Source organism: Drosophila obscura, unplaced genomic scaffold, assembly GCF_018151105.1.
Source record: "Drosophila obscura isolate BZ-5 IFL unplaced genomic scaffold, ASM1815110v1 contig_4, whole genome shotgun sequence".
Taxonomy (NCBI): domain Eukaryota; kingdom Metazoa; phylum Arthropoda; class Insecta; order Diptera; family Drosophilidae; genus Drosophila; species Drosophila obscura.
In genome coordinates, this window is record NW_024542828.1 from 9,402,893 (window position 1) to 9,429,207 (window position 26,315).

At 43.8% G+C, this 26,315-nt stretch overlaps 7 protein-coding genes and 9 non-coding genes across 16 annotated transcripts; 9 read left to right on the forward strand and 7 right to left on the reverse strand.

The window, feature by feature from the left end:
• Positions 1 to 1,157: 1,157 nt before the first annotated feature.
• LOC111070133 (attacin-A) lies at positions 1,158 to 1,821 on the reverse strand. The gene is given in 3 exon segments (XM_022360467.2): positions 1,158 to 1,599; positions 1,660 to 1,766; positions 1,768 to 1,821. Coding segments are annotated over 3 exon segments (546 nt in total). The 3' UTR covers positions 1,158 to 1,214.
• Positions 1,822 to 2,491: 670 nt separating this feature from the next.
• Positions 2,492 to 2,565, forward strand: Trnat-agu. Its single transcript has one exon. It is a non-coding gene; the product is annotated as a tRNA-Thr (tRNA).
• A 149-nt stretch (positions 2,566 to 2,714) lies between these two features.
• Positions 2,715 to 2,788, forward strand: Trnat-agu. The gene has a single exon. It is a non-coding gene; the product is annotated as a tRNA-Thr (tRNA).
• A 2,401-nt stretch (positions 2,789 to 5,189) lies between these two features.
• On the reverse strand, positions 5,190 to 5,262 carry Trnaa-agc. Its single transcript has one exon. It is a non-coding gene; the product is annotated as a tRNA-Ala (tRNA).
• A 370-nt stretch (positions 5,263 to 5,632) lies between these two features.
• LOC111070173 lies at positions 5,633 to 6,157 on the forward strand. The gene has a single exon (XM_022360538.1). The coding sequence runs from the start codon at positions 5,633 to 5,635 to the stop codon at positions 6,155 to 6,157; it is 525 nt and encodes a 174-aa protein (XP_022216230.1).
• A 1,341-nt stretch (positions 6,158 to 7,498) lies between these two features.
• Trnaa-agc lies at positions 7,499 to 7,571 on the forward strand. The gene has a single exon. It is a non-coding gene; the product is annotated as a tRNA-Ala (tRNA).
• A 3,785-nt stretch (positions 7,572 to 11,356) lies between these two features.
• Positions 11,357 to 11,429, forward strand: Trnav-cac. The gene has a single exon. It is a non-coding gene; the product is annotated as a tRNA-Val (tRNA).
• A 1,040-nt stretch (positions 11,430 to 12,469) lies between these two features.
• Trnap-ugg lies at positions 12,470 to 12,541 on the reverse strand. Its single transcript has one exon. It is a non-coding gene; the product is annotated as a tRNA-Pro (tRNA).
• Positions 12,542 to 12,707: 166 nt separating this feature from the next.
• On the reverse strand, positions 12,708 to 13,197 carry LOC111070174 (H/ACA ribonucleoprotein complex subunit gar1). The gene is made up of 2 exons (XM_041594972.1): positions 13,183 to 13,197; positions 12,708 to 13,118 (listed from the first exon to the last, which is right to left on the reverse strand). The coding sequence occupies exons 1-2, from the start codon at positions 13,195 to 13,197 to the stop codon at positions 12,708 to 12,710; spliced, it is 426 nt and encodes a 141-aa protein (XP_041450906.1).
• Positions 13,198 to 13,576: 379 nt separating this feature from the next.
• On the forward strand, positions 13,577 to 14,083 carry LOC111070259 (glycine-rich cell wall structural protein). The gene is made up of 2 exons (XM_022360678.2): positions 13,577 to 13,597; positions 13,661 to 14,083. Exons 1-2 carry the CDS (start codon positions 13,577 to 13,579, stop codon positions 14,081 to 14,083), a joined length of 444 nt encoding a protein of 147 aa, XP_022216370.1.
• Positions 14,084 to 14,260: 177 nt separating this feature from the next.
• Positions 14,261 to 14,333, forward strand: Trnaa-agc. Its single transcript has one exon. It is a non-coding gene; the product is annotated as a tRNA-Ala (tRNA).
• A 176-nt stretch (positions 14,334 to 14,509) lies between these two features.
• Trnap-ugg lies at positions 14,510 to 14,581 on the forward strand. The gene has a single exon. It is a non-coding gene; the product is annotated as a tRNA-Pro (tRNA).
• A 5,404-nt stretch (positions 14,582 to 19,985) lies between these two features.
• Positions 19,986 to 20,058, reverse strand: Trnav-cac. The gene has a single exon. It is a non-coding gene; the product is annotated as a tRNA-Val (tRNA).
• Positions 20,059 to 21,817: 1,759 nt separating this feature from the next.
• Positions 21,818 to 22,587, reverse strand: LOC111070197 (glycine-rich protein 23). The gene is made up of 2 exons (XM_022360570.2): positions 22,402 to 22,587; positions 21,818 to 22,274 (listed from the first exon to the last, which is right to left on the reverse strand). Exons 1-2 carry the CDS (start codon positions 22,411 to 22,413, stop codon positions 21,843 to 21,845), a joined length of 444 nt encoding a protein of 147 aa, XP_022216262.2. The 5' UTR covers positions 22,414 to 22,587; the 3' UTR covers positions 21,818 to 21,842.
• A 631-nt stretch (positions 22,588 to 23,218) lies between these two features.
• Positions 23,219 to 23,636, reverse strand: LOC111070178 (neuropeptide-like protein 29). The gene is made up of 2 exons (XM_022360543.2): positions 23,631 to 23,636; positions 23,219 to 23,560 (listed from the first exon to the last, which is right to left on the reverse strand). The coding sequence occupies exons 1-2, from the start codon at positions 23,634 to 23,636 to the stop codon at positions 23,219 to 23,221; spliced, it is 348 nt and encodes a 115-aa protein (XP_022216235.2).
• A 462-nt stretch (positions 23,637 to 24,098) lies between these two features.
• On the forward strand, positions 24,099 to 25,711 carry LOC111070179 (POU domain, class 4, transcription factor 1). The gene is given in 4 exon segments (XM_022360545.2): positions 24,099 to 24,109; positions 24,909 to 25,062; positions 25,126 to 25,344; positions 25,346 to 25,711. Coding segments are annotated over 4 exon segments (666 nt in total). The 3' UTR covers positions 25,628 to 25,711.
• The last annotated feature ends 604 nt before the right edge of the window (positions 25,712 to 26,315 follow it).

Consider the following 26,315-nt stretch of genomic DNA (forward strand, 5'->3'; position numbering starts at 1 on the left):
GAGTTGGAAAGGTAGTATCTAGATAATCTATATAAAGAATTGGGTAAAATTGGAATATAGTTTGTTGATCGTTGATTGGTTGATAGACACAACACAGCAACTGCAATATTAGTTTCATTTGTATTTATAGAAGTTTTAAGGCACTTTTCTTAATAAATTTTGGCTAGAGATTAAAGTAAAATGAATCTACACCAAAAATTAAACACAACTTGAAAATATAAACCTCGAGAAATATGCAAAACTTCGGTTTATCTTCGCCTCCTTTGAGCTCCTCTGGCATTTGCATAACAAAGTCGTTTTGGCCAACGCGATAAAGCCTCAAGTGGCAAGCCGATTATGACCCTAATTACATGACATTACAAGTCTACATTTATCCTGCACCTCCGCATTCTCCTCCTCCCCCAGACAGGCCCCTTGGGTATATCAAAAATATTGACTTGGCATCTTTCATTGTGGCCAATCAAGGCGAATATCTACCTGAGGATTAGGCCAGCTGACATGACTGGGCTGCCACAGCGAGGCTTTAGCTGCTCGACTTTCTGGTGTAATTTTTACGGCTTAGCTAGGATTCAGCGGCGTCTGCGAATACTTATGCAAAGTATTTCCACGCATAAAAAGACGTTATTTATGTCTTGGCCTTGACGACGCGACTCGTTGGCCAAGAATTAATAACCAACCCCCTCAATGGGTGTACACTGTACACATTATAAGGGAATATTCCTGGATGCTGTGTGCCTGTGCCTGCCATGATGCGCATTATTATGGCCAAATTATACACCTTATAAAACAGTTGCGCTTTTTTCATGCAACCAAACCAAATTTTTATGTAAAGCAATTTATTTTGAATTATTTTTATGGCACTTAACGGTTGCGTTGCGTTGCGTTGCGCTGCCTGAGCACCCCCGCATGCACGAGAGGGTCGAGTAGCTGACTAGCCAAAAATTGGTTTGTCATGGGGTTGCCTTTTGCTCGAGGAGTTCTCTTCGGTTATTGTGCGAATTTGGTTTGATAAATTATGTGAAATCGATGCGGATATTGACAGCAGTTTGAGCGCTTGAATAATAATGATAGCCAGGCGCCAAATGAAAATACAAATCGATTGGAATCATTGAAGGGCTTCATTCCAATCTAAACTTTCGGTTATTGAAATTCTGCTGTTTAACATTTTATTGGAAGATCATAAATAATTACAGATTCAGTTTACATTTCACTCTCTAAAAATTATATCGCAGGTTGACTCCGCCGCCAAAGTCGGACTTGCCACGTCGAGGTCCACTCATGTGGCGCATGGCATTGCCGTTGGCACTCAGATTGAGGTTGCCACTGGGCGAAGTGTAGAGATTGGCGCTGCCAGTGGCCTGCATGGTGGTCACATCGAACTGGGGCACACGATTCACCCCCAGTGCGGCGGAGTGACCGGCTGATGTCTGCATATTGAGTCCGGCGCCAAACTGATCGTGTGTGCGACTGTGACTGTGATAGCCTGTGGCATTGAGAGCAGTGTGCTGGCTCTGCAGCAGATTCGCCTGGGCCGAGGCAGTGGTGGTGCTACCCATGCCCTCAATGTGACCGTGCTGCACGGACAGACCATGGCCATTGCTGTTGCATGGTGCAAAGGTCGTTACATTTAGATTGCATTTCAAGGAAATAGTAACTTACGCATTTACAGCTCCATAAACGCCCTTGGTGACGGGACCTCCAGTTCCTGGGGTCGCGGCAAAGACTCCTGCTCTGGCATTGGCCTGATCATTGCCAACCATAACTCCACCATTTGGCGAGGGCCTCTCCTGTCTTGGGGTTTCCGGTTGCCTGACAATCCATTACTTGGGCTTGAAATGACTTTTTCGACTGTCTTCTTGGACTATACTTTGTGTTCTGAATGTCTGCTGATGGCCAGCAGACGCTTTTATAGGCTGAAATCTTTTGTCACAAAAAGTACCCCCACACATGAATTTGGTACATTCCCCTAGCCTTTTCTCTACACGATCTGCACTGCTTCTTAATCTAGCCATGGGTGTAGATAGGAAAATATATATGAATTTCGAGACCATTAAAATACATACATATAGTGAGTAAATTATAATTAAAAAATAAAAAATATATGGCACGGCTGGTAGTACTTTCACCTCCCCCTATTACTACGTCCATGAATAAACCACACGATAATCGTTTATTAGCATTTATGCCGCTGTATTTCCCCTTTGGCAGGAATGAATAAGATCATCGGGGAGTCACCAGAAATGCATATAATAATACTTATCATCGTATATATCCGAACCATCTCATCATATAGTAAGTGTATATATATACATTGTACATATATAGATCAAGCAGAAAAATATTCTCCCTAACATTTCAGAATTTGATGCAATTCTTTGGTTTGCTTGTTCCGTACATCTCAAGATATGCCACTGCCCAATATTTAATCACCAACATTTCTTTACGGACGGAGAGAAATAATTATTGCGGTTTGGACAACCCGGAATTATGTGGCGCCGTGGCTTAGTTGGTTAAAGCGCCTGTCTAGTAAACAGGAGATCATGAGTTCGAATCTCGTCGGGGCCTATGTGTACTTTGATAACTTTTTTCATTTTCGCTCTCTTTATTATCTCATTCTTTCCGTTTTCTTTTTTAACCGTATCTTCGAAATCTTTCAAAAACTGAAACAATTATTTTAGCATTAAAGTTTTGAAAATTTCCAAAAAGCAGCAAGTGGCGCCGTGGCTTAGTTGGTTAAAGCGCCTGTCTAGTAAACAGGAGATCATGAGTTCGAATCTCGTCGGGGCCTTTGAAGCAAATTGTGGTTCAATTTTCCTTCCTTTTTTTGTATGCCATTTATTTCTCTTTTTTTCTGATTCGCATTCAATGCAGTGCAGTGCGTTGCAGCTGTCAGTCTTCGGGCTGGCTCCGTGGCACAGGCACAGGTAAGATAAAGGGGCAGCTTTCGTTTTTCTTTTGTACGTCTGCACTGCTGACAGCTGACAAAAAAGTTTTGCGTAAACAGTGGCAGCGGATTCGCCTTTATGGCCACATACATATCCACCCTCTCCATGGTAGAGAAAGGGGTCCACCTGTTGTGGTCCTTGCAACGGCGATGCATAACGGAAACAACGGCGGCACTGGGCAACGGAAATGTTCGACAGCATGTTGCGACGTTGTCGACTGCCCTGCAGTGGATGGAGACTCCGGAACGACGGACTCATGGGGAGCATATTTGCCTTGTAAATGGAACGTACGGCTTTTCAATTTCGTTTGCTTTTCCACATGAAACGGGGTGAGGATTTGGACTGGGGGGGGGCCTGGGCCTGCCTGCAATTAGCCGTCAGAAAGCTTATTTGTTTCAATTTATTTACAGCCACTCGCTTCTCTGCCTTATCTTTGTTTTTTATACCCAAACGCACCCAAGCCCGATGTATAACCCCGGACGGAGGCGACTTCCCGCATATACATAATTATGTACGAGGCAACTTCTGACAAGCGGCAGACAATGGCAGAACAATGCTGCGAGTATATGCAGACAGACGTCATCCGAGTACTACGAGGCATAATCATTTTTACGGATTTAATTTCCAATGTCCTTCCCTTTGGGGCTTTGTGTGTCGGAAACAGCAATGTCCTTTTCTAATTTCCTCTCGAGAATTAATATTTGTGTCTACTGCTGACTGGGTCTCTGCTTTCTCTGGTTTCCCGATCATATCAATGCTGATAGTTGTGGGGACTAGGATGGAGACTAAATTCTATCCGATAGCTCCATTTGATGTCCAGGAAGGAAGAAGTTGCCCAAACTTATCCCTATGATATTTACCCAGACTTGCTTCATCCATAATAAGCTCTATTCCTCCCCCTAACATGTGTTCTTGCTTAGTACATTTATCATTTGCAATGCTCTGACGCCTTCAGCCCGGTCTATCCCATTTCATTTTCACCCTCAGACACAGCAGCAGCAGCTTCCCATCATCACCCAAGGATTTTTAGCAATTGTCAGCAATTTTCCCAATAGACAGCACAAAAACTATCACACAAAACCACTAAGCAAATGTCTGTTACCCACACAATGTCCATTCCACCATAGAGGATATGCTGTGTATTTTTCTGATTACGCCCGGACGACAGTCGTCCCGGTCAGTGCCAGTCCCAGTCCCGGCACATGGTGGGCGTGTACATAGCATAGGCATTAACATAATTTATGTGGTTCCGCCGGATTTAGCTTTGTCGTAAAAAAGGACACTCGGCCATTGTCCATTGTCCATTTCAAGCTTCGATAACAAAAGGCACAAGGAAAGTCCGGACGACCCGGCTAAGGATTGGATTGCGGTTTTTATTGTTTTGATGGCAACAAAGTTTATGAAAAGTTTCTCCGTCCGTTTCTCTCTAATTTCGTTTGTAGTTTTTCTGTTGACTTTGCATATTTTTTTAATTAAATGAATTTCGGCAAAGAGAAATCAAATTCCACTCGTACTAGCATTTCGCTTGGTAGCTAATCTATGAGACCATTACTCAACTTTGCCCCCAGGCCCGGCCAGAAGCTGTGTGTGGCACGGGAAAGCTGAAGGGGTAGGGTAGGGATCTACGGAGTTCATGGCTGGTTGGCTGGGCCATAAAAACGTGCGAAATTTTCACGGGCGCGTGAATTTTCACAGCCTTTGGATGTTGTGCTGTTTTTGTTTTCCCAGACACGAACGGGCGGTGGCGGTGGCTGTGGCTCTCCCTCCCTCTGCACACACACCTTTAACTGATTGTTGTCACCTGTTTTTTGCACGCTTTATTCGCAGGACTCAATGGGTATGTTGGGTATGTGGAGTGGAAGACGCTGCACAGCCAAAAATCCATGCATTTCGATACACAGGGTGTTCCAGTGTCGAGTTGTTAGGACATGGCCTGATTCTTAGTACACCTGGCACGCAACACTCATAACTCAAAACGTTTCGAGGGCCCTCTTCTGGGTGCTGCATGCAGTGTGTAATGTGGCAAAATATAATCAAGTGGAAAAAGTCAAAAACTTCAAACTGTTCTTTAAGGTTAATAATGAAAAATGGGTGGCACGTGCCGCAAAAGGTAAATGGTTGAATCAAGAGCTGCCAACATCGCTGAAAAGTGGAATTTTAAACCAAATTAAAACTTATTAAAAAAATAGTAGTGGATATCTAATAATAAGAAGGAAACACAAAAAAAAGAGAAATATGAAATCCTGGAGATGCGGGGCATCGATCCCCGTACCTCTCACATGCTAAGCGAGCGCTCTACCATCTGAGCTACATCCCCGATGTGGGCGGTGCTGTCTATTTCCATACTTCAGCGAATGCGGCTTAATGCTATCTTCATGGATATTTAGTCTAATTTAAACGCATTTCTTATAACCCACCAACTGGAGCAATGAACGACATTTAATTAAGTATTACAACATTTGGTATTTGCATGGTTTGTTGGCTTGAACGAAGTTATATTACAAGGCTCATTAGGCAGGCATCACTTATGTATGTATTCAATTTATGCCTCAGGTGGTGCATAGATCAAAATTCAAGTAGTTCACCCAAAAACTTCAAGAGCAACAGTTGAGAAAATGCCAACACTCCGCTTTAATCTGACACAGTTCATAGTTGTGCTGCTCCTGGCAGGCTGCAGTAGCGCTGAAATGGTCCAAGATGACCAGGACGACTTCGAGATGGATCCTCCTCCGGAGCCCATCGATGGACGTTCCTTTTTCTTTTTGAGCACACTCTTTCGACGCTGGCGCAATCGCTGGATGTCCTACCACAGTCCAGATCCACTGTTTGCGGGTGCTGCCTACCCAATCAATGGATACTACAATTGTCCCATCTATGGGTGTAATCCAGCGACCATTGGACCTCAGCCTGGCTACTATTCTCGTCCAGGTAGCTTCTACCCGCTGAGCCAACAGCAGCAGCAGGCTCAGGGCAACAGCAATGTCTACATATATCAGACCGATCAGAACACGGCCAATTCTGGGAGTGGTTCCCCGGCCGTTCCCTTTGGATATGGAAACTTTGGGGCTGGATCGCCGCTTCGACCCGGACAAGCCTCAATTCCCCCGCCGCCACCTCCGATTTTGCCACCATTGTCAATGGGAGGGGCTTCCGCTGGTGCCGCGAGCTATGGCCCAGGACAAGGACCAATACCAATACCACAATTTGGCTAAGCAGGTGCGGAGGCAACTACATAGAACGGTTGCCCAAGTAAACATCGCAGACAAAGTAAAAGAAAACAATACAATTTTAATTGAAAAGTGTGGAGCCAAAGAAAAAAGTAAACCCTACCCAAAGAGATACAAGGACGAAAATATTCCATTCCAGCACTTTCTCTTCCATAATTCAATGAAATCATCTCCTCTGAATCAATATTTCAATGCTTACAAATTACTAAACTTTTCACATTTTTGTTACAATGAAATAGCATCCATCAATTAAGAGAAATAAAATAAATAAAATCCATCTTGTTTGCTTTTCAAACTAGATTCCACAGTAACGAGTGGAGTGCTATGCTCGCTTGAAAGTCCACAAAAAGGGTTACAACCCCACACACATATGGACATTTTATCCATTAACGCCAAGAGAAAAACTCCCCAACCAATCTGCATAAACAAACTCATCATCAGCATATCCTTCACCCACACCCATCAGAAGGAGAAGCAGCAGCAGCAAGAAGGAGTAGACGTAGTCTCGTCCGAAATATTCCAGCATTTGTTTTGATTCCATCATAAGCCATAAGATAGCTGCAGACATGGATGCCATGCCTGATGAAGTGGTTGCAAGTTGCCCAAGGAGCAGGCAGCAGTCGGGTGGCAACGGCAACGGCAACGGGCTTGCCTCAATTGTTTGGCAAATAAATGCCCGGCAGCATAATGGAGGGCCATGGTCAGCTCTCCGTGTTCCGTGTATAGCAGCAGTCCGTTTCGGTTATTATTTTTATATAACTTGTGAAAATAATAATAGAGCTTTGCCCAGGGGCGTGGCAGCAGGAGCGGAGACGAAACAAACAAACAAATACTCGAAGCGGACGACAGTTGTATAAACAGAAGTGTGAATGTGCAGATAGTGAAGAGATCTGGGATCGCAGATTGTCCAGCATATAAGAACGTTAAGGCGTTGACGTTGACTCCTGTTCATCCCAATCCCCGTTACGGTCACCATATGCAATTGTCCTGGAGTTTATTTGTGTTTGTGCTATGACAACAATGAGCAGCAGAGAGGTCCGAACTCCATTGCCAGGTGTTGATGCTGCCTCTGTTTTTGTTTTCTTTAGAACAACTTTCGCTGACCGGAAACGGAAATTAAATGCACAAGTTTTTCCCACCAGACAGACAGAATGAACGAATTCCCACTTCTTATCTAACTTCAAACAGAAAAGACAAGGCCACTTTACATTGATAAATGAAGTCTTGAACAAGTTTTCTTGACACCGAGCCAAAGTAAGTTTCGACAGCCCAACTGGCAACAGTCGATGACTCACAACTACAGTATTGGACGCTAGTTTTCAGAATGGGGATGTAGCTCAGATGGTAGAGCGCTCGCTTAGCATGTGAGAGGTACGGGGATCGATGCCCCGCATCTCCAATTTGTGAGGACACTTCTTTAATAATAAAATTAAGTGGTCTATTTTTTTCTTCGATATTTTTCTGCTTGCAATTTTAGGAATTATGTAATAGAAATACCTCTGGGGCAAATAACAACGATGTCAATAGGCCAATAGAATAAGATACTTATCATGTGCTTGCCATTAGAATCCCACATCCACTCAAAATGTTATTTAGTTGTACGCTCATTTCCCCATGCATAAAATAAAGTTACATATCTATAGGAATGAAGAATTAATAGATTCGGGCTTTGATTTTGGCGTCTTGACGCCATGAACCTGTCGCTCAAGTATGTAACGGTAAGGAGGAACTCCATGATTGAATTCCTGCCGTTCTTTCTTTCTTTTATTCAAGAATAGTTGAGGCTGCTGCAGAGCAGCTGGGCGTGGAGATGGGATTGTAAGCTAGATGGCGCTGCAGTATTCAAGACTATGATGGAATCTGGGTATACGGAATACATGCATTGATTTGGGGAAAATGTATATAGAAAGGAGTTGTAATTTTGAGAATGCAACAGTTGCCGAGGGCCCCCTAGGGCTAACAGAAAAATTTGTTGAAAAAACAAAACTCCAAATAATGGATTAAAAATATAATAGCCACTGATAAACATACAAATTAATTAAACAAACATTAAATTTATAAGTTTTTATTTCAAATGAAAAAATAAGGAACTGGCGTGAAAAAATGGAGGGCCCCAGATTGATGGTTGCCCAGGGCCCGGTTGAGGGTTGATCCGGCCCTGAATATACTGTATGCATGAAAACGAAAAAAAAGCAAAGAGTGCTATCCCTTTCTAGCACTTGTTGACCCTAAGGCAGGGGTCGGCACTAGAGGTGGGCGCGGGCCGGGCCGGGCTTCGTGTCCCGCGGGCCTCGTCATGAAAACTGCGGGCTTCGTGCCTCAAATAGAGTTTGGCACGAAGTCGTGCGGGCTTCGTGCGTTAGCTAAAAGCCCGCTAGGCCCGAAGAGGTATATTTATGGTATATTTTGAAAAGGAGAGAAGGTATATTCCGAATATATCTGAGGGTCTGACGGTATATTTCGGTATATTTATAAGGATTGGATGGTATATTTTTGTATATTTCTGAGGATCGGACTGTATGTTTGATCGATAATTCCGCGGTCACACTACTTGTCTTCTTCGTTTCGTCCAGCAAACATATCTTCAACAATGTCGAGGGAAAAACATTTTAAATTTTTTGAAAAATGCCAAAAACCTTAATTTACTACAAATTTTGGCTAAAAAAATATTAGGCATTCCTGCTAGCTCAGCAACGAGTGAGCGCGTTTCTTCCACATCAGGAAATATTTTAAATGATAGGAGAACCAGGCTAACAAGCGCTAATTTAGATAAACTAATATTTCTTTATAAAAACATGTAACTTATTTAGATTTAAGAAATAAAAACTAATATGTCTATATGTGTATTTTTATGCAGTTGATAATTGTTGGAAGTATCGGGCCGGGCCCGGGCCGGGCCGGGCCCCTTGTTAAATATGACCAGGCCGGGCCTATTCGGGCCTAAAAATTTCATTTCGTGCTCGGGCCGGGCCGGGCCTCAAAAAAGAGGCCCGCGCCAAAGACAATATAAGTATAAGATGCGTAACGCCATACGAAATTTCTGCACACGAATTTTCGGGGCTGGCTCTAGAGCTGGCTCCAGGCTCTCTTGAAATTTTTTAGAGAGAGAGAGCGCTCTAGAGCCAGCCGCGCTCTTGTATGCATACAGCATACGAAGGCACACGAAGTTGGTTCTTTGCCGATGCGACAGCCGAGCCGAGTCGTCGCGACGACTGTATGTGTGCACATGCATACGTTTTTTACAGGGCTGTCGAAATATACCCTTCACTTTATAAGTGCAAGTTAATTTTGCAAGACGCTTACCACCCCAATATTAAAAAACTGTTATATTGTATATGTATATCCCTTCAACGATAATTTATTTTAAGATGGTATATTCGATAATGATGATCGGATATACATATATAAAAATACATAATATATTTAATACATGAAATTCCATGAATCACATTGGAATAATTGCCATTAGGGTATTCAGGATGCGACGTATTCAACGCCGGTATATAATTTCGTTTCTCAACTCATAAAAAGGTTTCCGTCTCGAAAATCGTCCGCTTAGCACAAGTACGCACACATACGCACTTGCTGTTCTGTGTGTACTTACCACGTGAAGCGGATTCTATTTTAGGATTCGTACGCTCTCAAATTTGTGCGAGCGAGATGGCGCGAATTTCGTCGCTGGCCGAAAAATTGTCTTGCATATGGCAATTGAAATGTATGAGCGTTCCGCATCTTATACTTATATTGTCTTTGCCCGCGCCCACCTCTAGTCGGCACACAGCCTCACACATTTTTTTGGTGCGTTTGTGTGCGAAAACAACAGACACGAAGTCAAATACGTTACTTATATCTCTGCCGCTGCGAAAGCCGAAGAATTGTGCATAGGGCACAAGAATGCTCCTCTGCCGCTGAGGCAAGCGGGCAGAATATGAAGCCGTTTGTGCATAGGCCGAAGCATGTTTCTCTGCCGCGACGTCAGCAGAGCAGAATTTTCTCTGCTGGTACGTCATCAGGCAGAATAACGAAACCACACGAAGTCTTTACGCTGTACGTGTGCCGACTGCGCTGCCCGAAATTTTTTCCTATGCACAGTGCATACGACGCTGCCGACCTCTGCCCTAAGGAGAGGGAAATAACCGTTACAAATATGGCAGAGCTGCACTTGTGCTGGAAAAATGGAAATGTCTGACTTCAGTGAGGAATAGATCGACATTTCAGAACATTCCAGAATTACAACTCAAGATGTCGATGTCGCAGCTATTAAGGGAAACCAGCCTGTGTTTGAAAGAGAAGGGTAGGCCAAAGCATAATTTTAATTTGTGCTATCTTGGCTGGATGCACAGCCTCACTTTCCTGGACATGGTGTCCAACCACGCTGCCGAAGACGACCATCCTTCCATGTCGGAAGCCTTCTTCGAAGCTGCCCGGCTTTTGAGTAGCAAAGGGAAGCCCTTGAGTAACTTAAAAGAGTGCTACGATGGCTGGGTGCACAGCATTAGCATCCTGGACATGATGTCCAAACAAGCTGCCGATGTCGATCGTGTCCCTGCCCCTGCCATAATGTGCAACGCGGAGACACAAACGGAGCCACCAAAGCAACAGCAGGCTGAAAGAGAGGAGGAAGAGCCCCGTAGGCGTAAGCAGCCCTGTTGGAGAGTGCAGGAGGAGCAGCCCCCTCTTTCTCAGCCGGTAAATCCTTTGCCAGTGCAAGAAGATCAACAGGAGCAGGCCACTGAAAAGGACGAGGAAGAGCAGCAGCATCGGTGCCAGCATTGGTGCTGTAATCCGAGGAGGGTACGGCGGCGGCAGCGGCAGCGGCTGAGCACCACGAAAATCATGAAAGTCATCACTGCAGCGGAGGAAGCTACGGAGGCGCTGGCTTTGGCGGCGGCCTCTGGGGCAAATAACAACGATGTCAATAGGCCAATAGAATAAGAGACATATGTATGTATAGTGTGCTTGCCATTAGAATCCACATCCACCCCAAGTGTTATTTAGTTGTTGGCTCATTTCCCCATGCATAAAATAAAGTTACATATCTATAGGAATGAAGAATTAATAGATTCGGGCTTTGATTTTGGCGTCTTGACCGGAACATTTCGACACAAATACGTTGATTATAAGCTAGATGGCGCTGCAGTATTCAAGAGTATGATGGCCAATCGGACACAGTTCCATAAGAAAGTTTCCGTAGTGTAGTGGTTATCACGCGTGCTTCACACGCACGAGGTCCCCGGTTCGAACCCGGGCGGAAACAGATCTTCCTTTTTTTTTGATTTATTTTGTCTCATATGTTGATACACTTAATACGTTATATCAAAGACAATATAAGTATAAGTACATAACGCCATACGAAATTTTTGCACACGAATTTTGAATGCTGGCTCTAGAGCTGGCTCCAGGCTCTCTTAAATTTTTTGAGAGAGCGATCTAGAGCCAGCCGCTCTCTTGTATGCATACAGCATACGAAGGCACACGAAGTTAGTTCCTTGCCGATGCGACAGCCGAGCCGAGTCGTCGCGACGACTGTATGTGTGCACATGCATACATTTTTTACAGCGCTGTCGAATATACCCTTCACTTTATAAGTGTAAGTTAATTTTGCAGGACGCTTACCACCCCAATATTAAAAAACTCATATATGTATTATATGTATATATCCCTCCAATGATAATTTCTTTTCAGATGGTATATTCGATAATAATGATCGGATATACATATATAAAAATACATATGTAATTTATATTTAATACATGACTTCACATTGGAATAATTTTCATTAGGGTATCTAGCATGCAACGTATTCAAACCCGGTAAATAATTTCGTTTCTCAACTCATAAAAAGGTTTCCGTCTCGAAAAATGTCCGCTTAGCACAAGTACGCACACATATGCACTTGCTGGTTCTGTGTGCATTCACACACAAGCGGATTCTATTTTTAGATTCGTACGCTCTTCAAATTTGTGCGAGCGAGATGGCGCGAATTTCGTCGCTGGCCGAAAAATTGTCTTGCATATGGCAATTGAAATGTATGGCGTTACGCATGGTATACTTATATTGTCTTTGGTTATATTTTGTTGCTGATTCGCCGAAAGCATAGGCAAAGGCTAGCCAGCCTAAAAGAGAATGGAAGACATACTCCGCGCGCCCGTACCAAAAGCATTAAACGAAAATTTAACGAGCATTTGCTCCTCATGCAACATCTTTGTATTTTTATTGGTCTTTGGTCAGAGTTTTATATTATTATGCAAAATATGAATTTAGTTTAGCCAAATAAATTTTTTAAAAAGTTCATCCGGGCTCAACCGGGATTTGAACCCGGGACCTCTCGCACCCAAAGCGAGAATCATACCCCTAGACCATTGAGCCTCATGCCAAAACGAGCTTCGCATGATATTTTTGTGACCGCCTTTGCAAAACTCTTGCCTCAACAATAAACGGTAGCAGCAGCAAAACCTCTGTTTGTCATAGAAATACATTCCAGTTTTCAATAAAATTAAATATAGCTTTATTTAAAATGCCTTAAATAACAAACTTAGCGTCTCTTAAAGATACCCCCACCGTAACCGCCGCCACCCAAGCCTCCAGAAAAGGCACCAGCTGAACTGTAGGCCGAGGAATAGCTTCCAGAATAGGCGCCACCGTAGCCTCCGAAGCCACCTCCACCGAATCCGCCCAGGCCACCTCCACCGAATCCGCCCAGACCACCCAGGCCCCCCTTCCATCCGTGCTTGAAAGGAACAACCACAGGCTGTGCTACTGGGACTGGAAAAGGCTGTGGAACCGCAACCGGTACAGGAATGGGCTGAGGCACTGGGACGGGCTGGGCCACAGGATAGGGCACAAAGCTGGTGTACACCGGGGCGTAGCCACCGCCCTTTCCACCAAAGCTGTGGGAGTGACTAAGGCCCAAGCATAGCAGCAGCGATAAGCCCAAGATTGTAGCCTGAAAGGAAGATGTTGATCAATAATCATCGAAGTGTGCAATTGGAGACAGCCAAATCACTTACTGAGCGTGTTCCCATGTTGTCGAATGATGATTCTAAGCCTCGCCAACGTCTTAAGTGCCGTATATATAGCCACCCAAAGCCATTTCCTGTACTTCCTTTTGGGCGACGAGTTCAAAGAACTGCGAAAACTTGATCCACAACCAGTTCTTGTCGAACAGAACCCATCAATTTTTATTGTGCCAAATTTTAGTCGCAGCAACTAACGCAAAAATATAACAAATCGTGAGAAAAACATTGAAATCGGTTAAGTTGACGACGGGGTTGAAGGTCGCCCGTGCCGTGTTCCGGGACTGGGCTTTTGGGTGGGCGTAAGTTGGCTCAGAGATTGGCTGGTATAAAAACGGAACCGTCCGTTGGGTAGTCAAGTCAGTCAAGTTCAAGACAAATACGAAACATGGTGAAGATTAGCAGTTCGGTGAGTAGCTTCGGACTATCTTAAATTTGTACAATTATTAACGGTTTTTCTGTCCTTTGGCAGTTGGTGGTGCTGTTGTCGCTCTGTGCCTGCAGTTACGCCCAGTATCAGTATCCGCAGCAGCGCCCTGACATTACACCAGAAGCTGGAGGTCAGCCCACTGGTGGGCCTGTGGACAATCGTATTATACCCCTGGGTGGTCTGCTTGGTGGTGGCGGGGGAGGTGGCCTGCTCGGTGGGGGAGGCGGAGGAGGAGGTGGCCTTTTTAGCAACTTGTTGGGTGGTCTTTTGGGCGGAAATAATGCTCGCCCGCCGCCGCCAGCACCCTACCAAGGATTCGGAGGCGGATATCCTGGTCAATTTGGCGGCGGTTATCCTGGACTTGGCGGCGGTTATCCTGGTCAATTTGGAGGCGGTTATACAGGTGGCTATCCTGGTGGGTTTGGTGGTGGTTATGGCAACCCTTATGGGGGCTACTACGGCTAAAAAACGTTGTTATTCGGTCTGCCGTTGACTACTCCAAGTATTACCCGCAGTTAAACATGTTTGAAAGATAGTTTTAAGTTGTTGACATTGTCCATTAAACGTTATTATATTAAAAGTTCACGCGAAAAATCAAAACACTTCCGCCTTGTTTTCATTTTGTCTGCCAATTGCGCACATGGGGATGTAGCTCAGATGGTAGAGCGCTCGCTTAGCATGTGAGAGGTACGGGGATCGATGCCCCGCATCTCCAAACGGTGTATTTTCTTTTATTTTATTAATAAAAATAGAACAAAAGTACAATAAAAATTTCATTTGCAATGGTGTATGATTTATTTATATTTGCAATAAGATCTTTAGTTTGTCGTGCAATTTACAGTTGTTTGGTTCGCATATTGAAAACTGGAATCGGTGCATGACTCGGCAAGAGGCTCAATGGTCTAGGGGTATGATTCTCGCTTTGGGTGCGAGAGGTCCCGGGTTCAAATCCCGGTTGAGCCCGGCTGAACTTTTTAAAACATTATTTGACTAAACTAAATTCATATTTTGCATCAATAACACTACCCGACACGATTTTTCTTCAAGGAACAAAACCAACTTTTTCTTAAAGATTTGGGGCTTAGAAATGGTAAACTTCTGACCATCTCCTTCACATCGAATTCCTCCCAGGAATTCCTGAAGTACACTTTTGAGTAAACTTTATGCAGCAACTGGTCCATATGGTCATGACCGGCCCTAATGTGGTCTTCAAAATGCCTATAGTCCCAGAGTACTGGGTGCCACAAATTAGAGGCGGTCATCACTTTCTCATTGCTGAGGGTCGCATCCGAAATTACGGCCATTAGGAGGTGTTTTTTCCCTTTTAGCTCGATTTCTTTGAGCACATTCAACTCGATTTTCGCAACATTGTTTTGGGTTTTCGAGCAACGCTGTTATAATAAATATAAACTAAATACATAGGAATGAGATTCGATTTATTTGACAACGTACCAGTCTCATTTGAAGAAAAACAAATAACTCTCCATCAGCTGTTTGAGCGGCAACGACCTGCATTTTCCATATAATTTTCTAAAGGAAAAATTTAATTATTACTCAAGAATATGGAATCTCAGAATTCGGAAAACATGCATTGATTTGGGGAAAATGAAGCTCATCAAAGTGTATATAGAAAGGCTTCGTCATTTTCATAATGTTGTAGAGCATACTGAGCTTTCCTTTTTTAAAGTCTTCTTCAGTGAATTCCTCCTCGACGCTCGTTAGTGCTTGCAACACTTGTTCAGCTCGATCTGCATACTTTAGGAGAAGTAAGTCCTTCACGTTACTATTGCTTAATCTCATTTTCTATTGTTTACAATTTCTATGTAGAGACCCGGTAAAAGTAGCAGTGTGACTGTGAATTTATCAGCGAAACATACCGAAACATACATTTCTGATCCTCGAAATATACCAAAATATACCGATCAAAAAATCATATTGTAGATACCTAAAAATATTTATTTGTATATATACATATATAAATATTTTCCTCCGCTTTTGGTCCTTCCTACGGGTGCGCGGGGTATTTCTTTTCCATTCTCTTTTAGGCTAGCCTTTGTCTCTGCTTTCGGCTTCGTAAATGCCTCGGCCCGCGTCGACAGAATACACCAGCAAAATATGAAGTCAGACGACAGGATTAGGTCCAGGGCCGGATTAGCAGTTAGCCCCTTTGGGCTAACAGAAAACTTTTTTGAAGAAACAAAACTCCAAATAATAGATCAAAAATATAAAAGCCACTGATAAACATACAAATTAATTAAGAAAACATTAAATTTATAAGTATTTTTTCAAATGAAAGGAGAAGGAACAACATGAAATGAAAAAATGGAGGGCCCTAGATCAGAGGTCGGCAGCGTCGTATGCACTGTGCATAGGAAAAAATTTCGGGCAGCGCAGTCGGCACACGTACAGCGTACGTACAGACTTCGTGTGGTTTCGTTATTCTGCCTAATGACGTACCAGCAGAGAAAATTCTGCTCTGTGACGTCGCGGCAGAGAAACATGCTTCGGCCTATGCACAAACGGCTTCATATTCTGCCCGCTTGCCTCAGCGGCAGAGAAGCATTCTTGTGCCCTATGCACAATTCTTCGGCTTTCGCAGCGGCAGAGAAATAAGTAACGTATTTGACTTCGTGTCTGTTGTTTTCGCACACAAACGCACCAAAAAAATGTGTGAGGCTGTGTGCCGACCCCTGCCCTAGATCAGGCCCTCTGCCCTAGATTGATGGTTGATCCGGCCCTGAATAGGTCGAAAAAGGAGAGGGAAATAACCGTTACAAATATGGCAGAGCTGCACTTGTGCTGGAAAAATGGAAATGTCTGACTTCAGTGAGGAATAGATCGACATTTCAGAACATTCCAGAATTACAACTCAAGATGTCGATGTCGCAGCTATTAACGGAAGCCAACCGGTGTTTGAAAGAGAAGGGTAGGCCAAAGCATAATTTTAATTTGTGCTATCTTGGCTGGATGCACAGCATCAGTTTCCTGGACATAATGTCAAACCAAGCTGCCGAAGACGACCATCCTTCCATGTCGGAAGCCTTCTTCGAAGCTGCCCGGCTTTTGAGTAGCACAGGGAAGCCCTTGATTAACTTTAAAGAGTGCTACGATGGCTGGGTGCACAGCATTAGCATCCTGGACATGATGTCCAAACAAGCTGCCGATGTCGATCGTGTCCCTGCCCCTGCCATGCCTCCCATAATGTGCAACGCAGAGACACAAACGGAGCAGCCCCCTCTCTCTCGGCCGGTAAATCCTTTGCCAGTGCAGGCAGATCAGCAGGAGCAGGCCACTGCCACTGAAACGGACGAGGAAGAGCAGCAGGAGCAGGTGATTGAGGCGGACGAGGAAGAGGAAGAGGAGATGGTAATGCAAACTGCTGAGGTATGATTCTCGCTTTGGGTGCGAGAGGTCCCGGGTTCAAATCCCGGTTGAGCCCGGCTGAACTTTTAAAAAAATTATTTTTTATTTGACTAAACTAAATGAATGAAAAATAAATGAATGAAAACTCATCGAATTTTTATACCCGTACTCAAAAAAGAGTTAAGGGGTATATTAGATTTGTGGTAAAAGTGGATGTGTGCAACGCAGAGAAGGAAACGTTTCCGACCCCATAAAGTATATATATTCTTGATCAGCATCAATAGCCGAGTCTATATAGCCATGTCCGTCTGTCCGTCCGTCTGTCCGTCTGTCCGTCCGTCCGTCTTGATGAGCGCCTGGATCTCAGAGACTATAAGAGCTAGATAAACCAAATTTGGTTTCCAGACTCATGTGATATCACACTGCTACAAGTGTATTTCAAAATTTCGCCCCGCCCCCTTTCGCCCACACAAAGGACGAAAATCTGTGGCAGGCACAGTTTTAAAGATACGATAAAACTAAAAACGCAGTATCGTAGAAAATGCCCATATCTACCAGATTGCCGAATCTGAATCAGATCGGATCATAATTATAGCCAGAATGAAGAAATTAATTTTCAGTTGCTTCCCCTCCCCCTCCCCCTCCCGCCGGCGACAACGCATCTCATTTTCCTTCTCGCTCGCACACTCTGCCGCGTTCAGTGCGCGAGCAACCCCTAGCGGAGGAGATGTAGAATCTAATTGGAACATGTAAAATCTACATGTTAGATGTAGAATATACATTGTATATGTAGATGTAGATATCATATGTAGCAAAAAAATGTAAAATGTAAAATTTTTTTTTTTCTAAAATTCTTAAAAATCATAAGCTCAAAAATGTATATACTGACTGAGTACGGGTATAAGTAGAGTCGCGTCCCCAGAAGCGACTCACACGTTCCTTCTCGTTTTTAATAATTTGGGGTCGCTGATTTCAAATATGATCTCCATTTTTTCCATCAGATCAGAGCTCGAATCAGAGATCAGAGATTCAGAGATCAGAGATTCGAATTTTTCGTTTCATGTCAGTCAGATTTTGTCAGCGAGCAATTCTAATTCTTTCGTTTTATATCGGTCACCTTTTGTCAGCGAGCAATTATACTTTTTCGTTTCATATCAGTCAGCTTTTGTCAGCGGGCAACTATAATTATTAGTTTCATATCTGTCAGCATTTGGCAGCGAGCAAATATAATATTTCGTTTCATATCGGTCAGCTTTTGTCAGCGAGCAATTCGAATTTTTCGTTTCATGTCAAATAGCTTTTGTCAGCGAGCAATTCAAATATTTTTCGTTTCATATCAGTCAGCTTTTGTCAGCGATCATTTACAATTTTTTCGTTTCATACCAGTCAGCTTTTGTCAGCGAGCAATTATAATTTTTCGTTTCATGTCAATCAGCTTTCGTCAGCTAGCAATTCAAATATTTTCGTTTCATATCAGTCAGCTTTTGTCAGCGAGCAACTATAATTTTTCGTTTCATACCAATCAGCTTTTGTCAGCGAGCAATTAAAATTTTTTTCGTTGCATATCAGTCAGCTTTTGTCAGCGAGCATTTACAATTTTTTCGCTTCATATCAGTCAGCTTTTGTCAGCGAGCAATAGGAATACTTTCGTTTCATACCAGTCAGCTTTTGTCAGCGAGCAATTAGAATTTTTCGTTTCATATCAGTCAGCTTTTGTCAGCGAGCAATTAGAATTTTTCGTTTCATATCAGTCAGCTTTTGTCAGCGATCATTTACAATTTTTTCGCTTCATATCAGTCAGCTTTTGTCAGCGAGCAATAAAAACATTATTTTTTTTGTTTTAATTTTTATTACATTTATACATTTTTACATTTTTCTTTAATTTTTACATTTTTCCTAACTTTTAAAATTGTTTAGAACCCAGAACCGAAGACCTGGGAACGTACGCTGAAAACTCAGCTGCGTCACTTTCGTTGTATGAACTGGCACATCTATATACTGTATGGTTAGTGGTATACTGTATGGTTAGTGCAAAGACTAAACAATACAAAGATGTTGCATGAGGAGCAAATGCTCGTTAAATTTTCGTTTAATGCTTTTGGTACGGGCGCGCGGAGTATGTCTTCCATTCTCTTTTAGGCTGGCTAGCCTTTGCCTATGCTTTCGGCGAATCAGCAACAAAATATAACCAAAGACAATATAAGTATAACATGCGTAACGCCATACATTTCAATTGCCATATGCAAGACAATTTTTCGGCCAGCGACGAAATTCGCGCCATCTCGCTCGCACAAATTTGAGAGCGTACGAATCTAAAAATAGAATCCGCTTGCATGTGTGAGTACACACAGAACCAGCAAGTGCATATGTGTGCGTACTTGTGCTAAGCGGACGATTTTCGAGACGGAAACCTTTTTATGAGTTGAGAAACGAAATTATTTACCGGGTTTGAATACGTTGCATGCTAGATACCCTAATGAAAATTATTCCAATGTGAAGTCATGTATTAAATATAAATTACATATGTATTTTTATATATGTATATCCGATCATTATTATCGAATATACCATCTGAAAAGAAATTATCATTGGAGGGATATATACATATAATACATATATGAGTTTTTTAATATTGGGGTGGTAAGCGTCCTGCAAAATTAACTTACACTTATAAAGTGAAGGGTATATTCGACAGCGCTGTAAAAAATGTATGCATGTGCACACATACAGTCGTCGCGACGACTCGGCTCGGCTGTCGCATCGGCAAGGAACTAACTTCGTGTGCCTTCGTATGCTGTATGCATACAAGAGAGCGGCTGGCTCTAGATCGCTCTCTCTCTAAAAAATTTAAAGAGAGCCTGGAGCCAGCTCTAGAGCCAGCATTCAAAATTCGTGTGCAAAAATTTCGTATGGCGTTATGTATCTTATACTTATATTGTCTTTGATATAACGTATTAAGTGTATCAACATATGAGACAAAATAAATCAAAAAAAAAGGAAGATCTGTTTCCGCCCGGGTTCGAACCGGGGACCTCGTGCGTGTGAAGCACGCGTGATAACCACTACACTACGGAAACTTTCTTATGGAACTGTGTCCGATTGGCCATCATACTCTTGAATACTGCAGCGCCATCTAGCTTATAATCAACGTATTTGTGTCGAAATGTTCCGGTCAAGACGCCAAAATCAAAGCCCGAATCTATTAATTCTTCATTCCTATAGATATGTAACTTTATTTTATGCATGGGGAAATGAGCCAACAACTAAATAACACTTGGGGTGGATGTGGATTCTAATGGCAAGCACACTATACATACATATGTCTCTTATTCTATTGGCCTATTGACATCGTTGTTATTTGCCCCAGAGGCCGCCGCCAAAGCCAGCGCCTCCGTAGCTTCCTCCGCTGCAGTGATGACTTTCATGATTTTCGTGGTGCTCAGCCGCTGCCGCTGCCGCCGCCGTACCCTCCTCGGATTACAGCACCAATGCTGGCACCGATGCTGCTGCTCTTCCTCGTCCTTTTCAGTGGCCTGCTCCTGTTGATCTTCTTGCACTGGCAAAGGATTTACCGGCTGAGAAAGAGGGGGCTGCTCCTCCTGCACTCTCCAACAGGGCTGCTTACGCCTACGGGGCTCTTCCTCCTCTCTTTCAGCCTGCTGTTGCTTTGGTGGCTCCGTTTGTGTCTCCGCGTTGCACATTATGGCAGGGGCAGGGACACGATCGACATCGGCACAGCGGTCGGACATCATGTCCAGGAAGGTAATGCTGTGTATCCAGCCAGCGTAGCACTCTTTTAAGTTCAGCTTAGGCTTCCCTGTGCTACTCAAAAGCCGGGCAGCTTCGAAGAAGGCTTCCGACATGGCAGGATGGTCGTCTTCGGCAGCTTGGTTTGACATTATGTCCAGGAAACTGATGCTGTGCATCCAGCCAAGATAGCACAAATTAAAATTATGCTTTGGCCTACCCTTCTCTTTCAAACACAGGCTGGTTTCCCTTAATAGCTGCGACATCGACATCTTGAGTTGTAATTCTGGAATGTTCTGAAATGTCGATCTATTCCTCACTGAAGTCAGACATTTCCATTTTTCCAGCACAAGTGCAGCTCTGCCATATTTGTAACGGTTATTTCCCTCTCCTTAGGGTCAACAAGTGCTAGAAAGGGATAGCACTCTTTGCTTTTTTTTCGTTTTCATGCATACAGTATATTCAGGGCCGGATCAACCCTCAACCGGGCCCTGGGCAACCATCAATCTGGGGCCCTCCATTTTTTCACGCCAGTTCCTTATTTTTTCATTTGAAATAAAAACTTATAAATTTAATGTTTGTTTAATTAATTTGTATGTTTATCAGTGGCTATTATATTTTTAATCCATTATTTGGAGTTTTGTTTTTTCAACAAATTTTTCTGTTAGCCCTAGGGGGGCCCTCGGCAACTGTTGCATTCTCAAAATTACAACTCCTTTCTATATACATTTTCCCCAAATCAATGCATGTATTCCGTATACCCAGATTCCATCATAGTCTTGAATACTGCAGCGCCATCTAGCTTACAATCCCATCTCCACGCCCAGCTGCTCTGCAGCAGCCTCAACTATTCTTGAATAAAAGAAAGAAAGAACGGCAGGAATTCAATCATGGAGTTCCTCCTTACCGTTACATACTTGAGCGACAGGTTCATGGCGTCAAGACGCCAAAATCAAAGCCCGAATCTATGAATTCCTTCATTCCTATAGATATGTAACTTTATTTTATGCATGGGGAAATGAGCGTACAACTAAATAACATTTTGAGTGGATGTGGGATTCTAATGGCAAGCACATGACAAGTCTCTTATTCTATTGGCCTATTGACATCGTTGTTATTTGCCCCAGAGGCCTCCGCCAAAGCTACTGCCTCCATAGCCACCGCCTCCAAAGCCAGCGCCTCCGTAGCTTCCTCCACTGCTGTGATGACTTTCGTGATGACTTTCATGAAATTCGTGGTGCTCATAGCCGCTGCTGCCGCCGTACCCACCGCCGTATCCTCCGCCATGTCCTCCGCCGTATCCTCCGCCGATTCCAGCGCCAATGCTGGCACCGATACCAGCACCGAAACCCGCTCCCCCGCCGCCCAGCCCGCCTCCGCCCAGAGCGTGCTTCAGACCCAGCAGTTTGGGGGTGCGCACCTTGAGGCCCACAAAGCCGGCGTGGGGTCCCTTAAAAGCCAACAATTTTATCTTTCCGGCTGCGGCTCCTTGCAGCAAAACCAGAAAGCATACTCCTAGCAGCAGTAGCAGATGGTGTTGATGGCACTGTTATCGAAGGAAAAAGATGCAATTAGGAATTGTAATTTATATTTATATTCCGTTTAATTCACAATCATTTTGTCACAATCACTTTTTTTTAGTCTTTTTAAAACCATCAAAATCCATCACTTACAATGATTTGCATTTTATGCTGTTTTTAACGCGTATTTAATTGATTAAATCTGTTTTTGGCCAAAGATCAGAGGCCTGGCATTTATTTGAAAATTACTTTATCTAGTTGTAAAAATTTCAAGTCAAGTTCAAACGTATGGCGTGGGCCGATGGATGACGAAGCTTGTCTCTTGGCTTGGCTGGGACGTGGACCACGACGCGTGTTCAATTGAAGCGGCTGCGAGGCAAGCGACGTGTTTTTATCTGTCTGACGCTTTTTTCTGCGCGCGTCTCGAATCGCCCTTATGCAATCGGCCGCCGCTAAAGAGCCTCTTGTCTGCCTTTTGTTGTTGCTGCTGCTGCTGTGAACTTCAGGTTGAGCTTATATTTGCCTTATGCACATGATTTGCCCCTGAAAATTTCAGGTTTTTTGAGAGCATACAACACACAAAAAATTGGGCATGAGAAAAGAAATGAAGGAAAAAAAAATGAATGAACCAGCGAATGTCAATGGGAATTAAGCGCAACATGTGCTAATTTAGAAGCATGAACAAAATGTAAAAAGCGGGAAATACATTTCAATAATCTTCACAGATTCAAAACCAAATGTGTGAGAGAGAGAAAGAGGGAGAGGTTCTTATCCAGTTGGTGCTCAGCATATCAACACGAATCGAAGCCCCAAAGGTTGCAAATAGAAAACGAGTGAATCATTTTGGGTATTTACGTTTTATTGACCTCCATCAAATTAAAAGCCAAATAAAGAAATCAAACAAAACACGCTTAGAGCCAGAAATTTCCAGCATTTAGCCAAAGCAAATATGCATCTGTTTGGCAATCACTCATCTGCCATATCCAAAGGGGTATCCGCCGTAGCCGCCATAGCTGGAGGATCCGTAGCTGTTTTGCTGATTACTAAACTGATTGTACTGCTGGCCATAGCCTCCATAGCCTCCATATCCTCCATATCCACCAAAACCGCCATAGCCCCCATAGGGCGATCCGAATCCTTGTTGATATCCAGCGCTACTACTCGCTGCAGCACTCGCACTGCTCGAGGCATAGTTGCCGCCATAGCCCGAGTAGGGCGCAAAACCATAGCCAAATCCTGATCCTAGGCCCCACTGGGGGGCACTCAACACTTGGAGGCTCAGGCAGCACAGCAGAAAGGACAGCGTAAAATACTATAAAAGAGAAGAGAAGAATACGAATTAGTGGTTTTGTTGGAGCGACTAAATCTTTGTGTACACCCACCTTCATGGTTAGCAAACAACTCAATGGCCTCTGATTAAAGTTTGGCATTCTTATAGTCGCCGCAAAACGGAAATACGCCTCGAAGTAATTACAATGATGAGAAATATAATTATAGAACAAATGCGAAGACATAATCATTAGTACTCGTACACTCGTAGTACCTACTAATATCTGAGATATTTGATATAGAATCTTGAATATTTTTTGTACTTGAACGATTTAGTTTTTTTCCTAAATAAAGATGAAACAATCTTAAAGGGGTCACATCGATTTTAATCCAAGCTAAATTGCCTGCTACATTTCTCTAGTTTATCTAGCGTTCACTTGTAGGATATTTTCCCTTAGAATTCCATCAATATTCAGGTCTTTTTCAAGCCCCAACCCATTAAGATTTTATTTATTTTCCTCTCCTGATCTATCATAGTCGTACAGCTGTCTTTGGATACAACTACAACTTCCTGACTAGCAATGATGATGATGTGGGTTGGTCTCTCTATGTTAACTCCGCTGACGTCAAGCGATAATCAGCTTTAGGGTGAACAAACTTTGAAACGAAAGTGAAGGCACAACAATGGAGCAGAATAAATATGAGGGGGGGGAGTGCGCCACATGCATATACATATCAGACATATCGTTAGTCATATACTTACAATACCTGGCAACAAGTGCTAACGAGCTAAAAGAGTGCGGGTCGACAATGGAGGCATACCCATATGCTTCGCTGCACGTTCTTTGAAAAAGTTTGTTGCCCAAGTCATTTGTTTTTGCTCGTTGACAGCGGTTTAGCGAGGCATACCCTAACTGGGGGATTATCTTTGACCTGGCATGGGATTTGTGGGAATATACAATATTTTACTCGGGATAAGCTGCAGTAGAGGATGGAAGAAGTCTTAAAAGAACTGATAATGTAGATAAAAGCTGCCACTAAAGAAAAACCTTCTTATTTAAATTAGTGTACATGCAAATCGTCGTAGTGCTCCCCTCTTCGTGATGGTCTTGAAAAGCGGCTAGGCTGGTGATTGTAAATGCTTCAGTGATTATTTTTATTGGGTTTTCCATGATCTTGATCGGCCGGCCACTGAAGTTAACCCTCAAAAAAAAAATGATAATTTTGGGCTGGCTGAAAAAATTAACGCATTCTGATGCCCAGTCAAGCAGCGCCGCCGTCGCATTGTCCGCCACGATTATTATTGTGTCTTGTGGACCTGGGGGGGCATTCCCAGATTTCGTCACAAACTGGTTTCGCTTTCGGCTGTGTTTGTTCTGCAATTTGCGTAGAATCACTTGGCAATGCGTGGCGGCGCGTAGTTGTAGCTTCTTGACGATACATATTCGGATTCGGGGTATAAAAGCTTCGGGCACTTCACAATTGCAATATAGTTTCGTACAAGAAGCGCTCGATATCGTCATGGCTGTGATTCGTGCGAGTTGTGTAAGTGTGTCTGGATCCCGCGCTGTGATGCACCTGCTCATTGGCTTGCTCTCTTCGTTTCAGTTGCTGTTCGTGTTGCTGGTCGTCGGTTATGGTCGGGCGGCACCTGCTCCAGCACCCGTCAAGGCGGAGGGACGCACTTTTGGGCTCTTGGGCGGCGGATTCGGTGGCAGTGTTGGTCTCAGTGCTGGAGTTGGCCTAGGCGGAGGCCTGTACAGTGGCTTTGGCGGCGGCGGTTACCCAGGCGGATATGCTAGTGGCTATCCAGGGGGGTACGGTGGCGGCTACGGTGGCGGGTATTCTGGCTATCCCGGGGGCTACGGTAGCAGCTATTCCGGCTATCCTGGCGGTGGTTACTCTGGCTTTGGACACGGACCACATCATCACGGAGGATTCTATCCTGGCGGCGGCGGTGGCGGCGGGTCATACTACAACCAGGGCGGCTCGTACGGCGGCCAGTACAGTCAGTCGCAGTACTCCAATGGCTACCACAATGGTGGCTATGGCGGCGGTGGCTACGGAGGCGGTTTCTTCGGTTAAACTTAAACCTCTCCTGAGGCTGTGATCCACCTGTCTAGTTAAGTGCCTTATTATTTGTACAAGTGTACTCGTACCTGCGTCGGAGATTGTAAAATACACACACATCAAAAAAGACTAACCAAAATCCGGTTTCTCTGGGGGAATACATACAAAGGTACATAGGTACCATTGTCCTTGGCACAACTTTTTTTTGTGTTGCGATTCTCTCGCTGCTTTTAATGAGCCGAACGAGACGTGCATAAATTTAATGGGCATAGATCCGAGATTGATGTGTGTGTGGCAGGGGCAGGGGCAGGGGCAGGGGCATGACTAAGCTGTTGCCTGGACATGGTCTGGGGATTTCCGCGCCACAATCTTATCCCACTATCGTAGCTGGAGAATCCCAACTGATTTTTCGGTCCGAAATTTGGCTGCCAATTGAACCATTTCCTTATGGCCACAACGTGCACATTAAATAAGATTTATTTGTGGTTCTTACGCATTCCATTTGGGCTGTGGAAATAAATATTTTAAGGTTTCTAAAACGCTTTTGGGCAAGTAAATTTGTGCACACAATTTATACGCCTAGGTAGGGTCTACGGACTAGGGCGCTGCATAAATCTACAGTAGCTTCGGATTCAGAGATGCACCAGAAATTGATTGAAATTGTAGCCTGTCGAGTCCCTGCGGAACACTCTTGGTACCTAATCTTTGCAGCATTTGGCATCTTTCCT

What these genes read in the sequence shown, in the direction of transcription:
- LOC111070173 (XM_022360538.1), top strand. Translation starts at nt 5,633, where the DNA reads ATGGTCCAAGATGACCAGGACGACTTCGAGATGGATCCTCCTCCGGAG.
- LOC111070259 (XM_022360678.2), top strand. Translation starts at nt 13,577, where the DNA reads ATGGTGAAGATTAGCAGTTCG. An exon ending in TGGTGAAGATTAGCAGTTCG is followed by an intron (nt 13,598 to 13,660) that starts GTGAGTAGCTTC and finishes GTCCTTTGGCAG; the next exon opens with TTGGTGGTGCTGTTGTCGCT.